We start from the raw sequence: 5,435 nt of genomic DNA, 5'->3' as shown, positions 1-5,435 counted from the left end.
GCGATGAATGCCCGTTTTGTTTGTGAGTCTGTTTTTGATACGAAGATTGATGGTTAATTTTTATGAAATAGAGATTAAGAAGTTTTAGTTTAATTTTAACTTTTGTGGATAATAAACGTATAAAAAGTATAAAACAACGTGTATTCTTACACAAAATCTATTAATAGTTTTTACAAGGTACCTAGCTTTTATAATAAGATACTTAATTGAATAGTCATGAAATATTGCTGCCAATTTATTAAATTAGTTTCTCTTAAAGCCTCAATAATATTTTTCTATTAGATGTACAACGTCAAAGTCCCAACTAACTTTTTTCAATATTAATTTATATTTAATTAAGAATATATTATAACTATAATTAAAATTTAAAAAAAAACACGTTTTAAGCAGAATAAACAACTGTACTTAACTATATTTTAAAGAAAGTTATAGATATCATTTATGTCGTAATAATACTTATTTGAACAAGGTTCAACAGAAGAGATAATTTTCTGGTACACACCAGAAAGTTTTTCATTGTTTAAGCAAGTGGTCCCTCCTCCTCTTTCTGTTTGCTTTTGCTAAAATGAAAAAAATACATGTTAATTTTATTCAAATGCGATTTAAAGTAAATTAATATTACAAAGATCATATTGAACCAAAAATGTTTCTTTAAAGAATGAAAAAAAGCAAAATAACGTAAAACGGGGAATATTCTTTCGATTTGATCACAATTTACCAAAAATGTGCTAAATCAAAAAAGCGTGTTTAATATTTGAACCCATATAAAAAAACAAATAACGCTTTAGTATGTTCTCTTGCACAGCTTGTTTATAAAAAAAACTTTAAAAGGAGAATTAAATTTTTATGGGTTTTTCAAATGCGTTGATGAACTGACTCCTAATAAATACATATAGTTTATACTTACAGCTCTGTTAATATCTCCAATACAAACCCACTGGTTTAAATCGCTTGGAGTTGATACGGCCCATTTCGAATGATCGACAGTGGCTTTAAATGAGACTGACGGATTTGACATTTGTATTATTTTAATATTATCTACCCTAGAATATATAAAATGGAATTCAATGTATACCAAAAACACTACCCTAAGCAGAAAAAGAAAAGTTTAATTTCTTTCCATGGAAACCACTCATTTTTCCACCATTTTTTGCTCCATAAATCTTTAACTGCTATAACAATGATTGTATTCATAAAGGGGTTTCTTTAGAAGTGTCTAGTAGTATGAAGACTTTTAGATACGTTTGAATCGAGCCTATTTAATTCGGCAAAGTACAAATTTCGACTACTTTAAAAAATAATTTGGCACCGCATTATTCTCAATAACACGACATATATTGGTTTCTATATCTTCGTTTTGTTGGCACAAGCGACATCTTTATAAGAAATAAACCAATGGCGTGACAACACACATGTGTACGGCCTGTGTAATGATTGACATTATTCTATGGTCACTTTAAAGTCATTTAATTGAGGAACAATAAAATAAGTAATCCCGAATAAATGTATACTGCTTCCAAGAACGTCCCCTTTTTTCAGTGTTACTACTCTTTGCATTAAATCTTAAATTCAGACTAATGGATTGTCTTTTATGCAGAAGGCGTTTGGTTTAGAAACATTTTCAACTCGTATATTTCTTTTTTAATTCACTAAAAAAGAAAATTTCACCAAAGCCTGACCAGGATTGTTTTATTTTGGTAATGTTATAAGTTTCAGGTAGGCCACCTTAAGTTAAAGGTGAATTTAAAAAAAAATGCTTTTTGGAAACCACATAAGTTATAGGTTTTACAGATCTCCTCTATATCTTCTGTTGTGCGTTTAAAAGATGTTCATGAAATACAGTCTGCCATGAAAGTATCGCATCATTATGATTTTTTATTTATAGAAAAAATATAGGTATATTTATTGGTTTTCATGTTTTAGGGTAGTTAAATAAACTTTGTAAGTTTGATGAGTAAAAAATACAAAATACAACATATACAGAGGGTCTCTCTATTAAACTATATAAATAAGGTTGAATAAAATCTTTTGGTCCAGATTTATTCTCTTCTATTCTGATCTATTGATTCTTGATCTTAGTCTTCAAGATTAGCTGAATGAGTTTCCATATCTTGCCCTTCTGTAGAGCAAGTTGTAAACATGCTTTGTCGGATTTATATTCGACCTGCATGCCTAAAACACTGATATCAATCTTCTGAAGATACTCAGTTACTCTTCTAGGTACGTGGGAGCCTGTATTATCATGCATCAGGAGAAAGTCGTCACCAATGAATGAAGCATAAGGTATGATGTTCGAAAATATGTGGCCTCTCAAGATATTCCTCTCCAGAGCATAATAGACCCTGGCCCAAAATTGGTTGAAAGCTTTATGTTGCACTGAAAATAGCTCTTACCATCTCGTCTGTAAACAAGTGTTCATTGATCTGAGGAATACAAGCAAAATCTGGACTTATTCATGAAGAGCACGTTACCTCTATCACTTTTATTCTAATTTAAGTGCTCTTACGAATCCTAATCGTCTTACCCAGTGCTCCCTAGTGAGACCCAGGAGTAGTGATAGCTACATTGGCCTTTATTCTAAATTGCCTCAGGATGTGGGTCTTACGGTTTCTGATATTATCCGTAAATTTCGAGTGGCAGCTAACTATGTTGAAGCTGAGTTGCAGACACTTGTCATTGGCGAAGAGCTTGCAGAATGGAAAATCGATGATCTACGGGAGCAGTTGATACCAACCGACCTCATACTGGTCCCATACTGTCACCCATCGGATCCTGCTCTTTCCTGGTTAACGACCGCTCGAGATACCGAGTATTGAATAACGCCAAAATCGCCTAAATTATCGCTGACTGCGTCTATCTTCAATAAGAGAAATTACTCTGATTACTTAAGATCTTGTTAAATTTTCGGTTGTGTTTAAAAACCCATTATCCATATTCAACATTTTTATGGAACTTGATTGATGATTTAATCTAAAAAGTGTAAAACCTTAGACCGGCACAGAGCACGGTACAGGCTGAAATAAAATCTGTATTGTTGTGGCGAATTCATAATGAGTTACTTAAAATTGTTAATGTGCTTTTTTTTAATACAAGATTTTGTCTAGTAATATTGTCTTGGCGAAACGGTACTAATCTAAATATTATAAAGACCAAGAAAACTAAAGAAATTTTTTTTTACAGGCAGACTTTATATTTTTAATAGTGATGCGATACCTTCTTGGTGCAGTGTGTTTCATCACATATTTTCGAATGAAACACCTAATACAATATTTAAATTGTATTTGAAATACTAAAAAAAAGAACTTTTAATTGAGGTAATTTGCAACTAAAGATACCCAACCGATGAGTGTTTTTTTCATTTAATTATTATTGAATAAAACAATAATTTATGAACGCCCTATATAAGTTGCCTATACGAAAAACTAACCTCTAGAAAAACCCTTTACGAATACACCCTAATGATATCGGGTAGAGGTACCTACATAACTTACTGATATTTGTTGGTACAATCCGATGGCAGCCGGTTAGCCTCATTAGGCCACGTCTCTACATACAAATTACTAGTCAGCTCTGAATTTACTAAATTAGAGTATAAATCTTTTCCAAATTTTGCGGATTTTGCAAAAGAAGTAATTTTGATTCCTGCTAATGATATAATAGTTTCGATATTGTAATACGGCGAAGCATTTATCGTTTCATTGTTTGCGGCCCTGACAATATCTGGCAAAGTATCTGATAAAGATGTAGGCACATATTCTGAGAAGATAAATGGTTCATTGTACTGCAGCTGTTTACCTAGTAGAAAAATCTGTTAAATCTTATACTTAAGGAAATATTGGGAAGATATCCATACTCCGTAATTTGAATTATTAATGGTTAGTACCTACCAACGTTGTTTATTTGTTTCAAATTAAGACTGATACATAAAAAGCTTTGTCCATAGTGCTGTCCAGTAGTGGGATATTCATAATGATCGCTGCTATAGGGAAAGTGTGGAACAGAATGGATTAGCCACAATCCCGAAATGGAATCAGCCAAGACGACACCTTTTGTATGACCTTTACTTCCCGATGTTTTCCCATTGGGAGCTTCATCGTTGTAAAGGATATAGGCTTTCTCCTGAAATAATTTAATAAGCTTAAACGAATAAAATTTCAATATGATTGATAAGAAGAGGTCCATTACCTCTAGTTTTTTAAGCTAAAAACTATAAATAACGTTTTTTTTTTTTTTTTTTTTGAAGAAAGAATGTTATTGAGGTTGGATCGTTTTTCAGGATCTTTTATTACCTTTTCGTTAAGGGCATGTTTAGTTTTGTGAAAAAGTAGCACATTGTCGCAAAAACCGTATCCCACTAACGTTAAAAATAACGGAGATACCTCACAAAAGTACCCAAAATGGGACAACCTGTACACTACATCTAGAAATTAAATATTTGTACTGAATAACGAACATTTCATTTATTAGCCAGAAAAATTAAAATTGATAATTTTTTTGTTCTAGATTGGTGGTATGCCTTCAGGAGCACTTCACTTACTACCTATTTTTTACTAGCAAATAATAATGTTACTTACATTTTTTTTCTCAAACAGTCCTTTTAAACTGTGGCCTACCATTGAGTTACTATCGTTGATGCTGACCTCAGACCAAGTCCATTCAGTATAATTCTTTGAGGTCATATACACATATCCAAGCCCCTCCTTTATATGGGCGTTACTTTTAGAAGTTTGTTTTGGTAATTTATATATAACATACCTGGAAGAATTTTTTAAGAATCTTGTAAAAATTTTACATCTCTTAATATAGTTACTATTAGTTAATATCACTACTTTTATTGAATGTAATTCATGTTATATATTTTCACTTTTAAACAACTGCTATTGAAATAAACTGAGCGTTTAAATGAATACTTACCAATCTAAATCTTCATTATTTTGACCTTTGCATTGTAAAGCATATACTAAACTATTATCACTGTAAATAATTGCAAGCCAAATATATAACAAAAATCTCCCTAACATTTTTTAACACTAATTGTCAACTGTTGGCGTAAGAATGTCGACTGCATTGTTATTTAATATTCAATCAGTTATCGCGGGAAGTGTGTATATGACATATTAAGTCAATTATTCATCTTAACTTATCTTATGGTTTGTAAATAATACTTATTAATAATTTTTAATACAGAGTGTGCTTTACGGTAATTTTAAAGGGTCATCTCAAATGGTCAAATTAAAATTTTGGATTGGATTACACCATTCTACTCAACCTGATTTTGGGTTTCGAAATAGAAATTATTCTCAACAGTCAACAACTATGATCTTTTTCGTTAACTGTTATAAAGTATAACAGTAATAAAAGTATTCTATTGTGGCTATAAAATTTACATAATTTATTCGCTTAAATTTCAATTTCTTTATTCGTTTGATTGTCAC

At 31.2% G+C, this 5,435-nt stretch overlaps 1 protein-coding gene across 1 annotated transcript; it reads right to left on the bottom strand.

Annotated features, from left to right (window-relative positions):
• Nucleotides 1–305: 305 nt before the first annotated feature.
• Nucleotides 306–5,084, bottom strand: LOC126735361 (plancitoxin-1). Its single transcript, XM_050439327.1, has 6 exons — nucleotides 4,915–5,084; nucleotides 4,575–4,755; nucleotides 3,888–4,119; nucleotides 3,492–3,795; nucleotides 908–1,043; nucleotides 306–560 (listed from the first exon to the last, which is right to left on the bottom strand). Exons 1-6 carry the CDS (start codon nucleotides 5,019–5,021, stop codon nucleotides 417–419), a joined length of 1,104 nt encoding a protein of 367 aa, XP_050295284.1. The 5' UTR covers nucleotides 5,022–5,084; the 3' UTR covers nucleotides 306–416.
• Nucleotides 5,085–5,435: the final 351 nt, after the last annotated feature.

The sequence above is a fragment of the Anthonomus grandis genome, chromosome 4 (genome assembly GCF_022605725.1).
Source record: "Anthonomus grandis grandis chromosome 4, icAntGran1.3, whole genome shotgun sequence".
In the NCBI taxonomy this organism is placed as follows: domain Eukaryota; kingdom Metazoa; phylum Arthropoda; class Insecta; order Coleoptera; family Curculionidae; genus Anthonomus; species Anthonomus grandis.
Note: the sequence above shows the minus strand (reverse complement) of the source record. Positions and strands in the feature narration are given on the sequence as shown.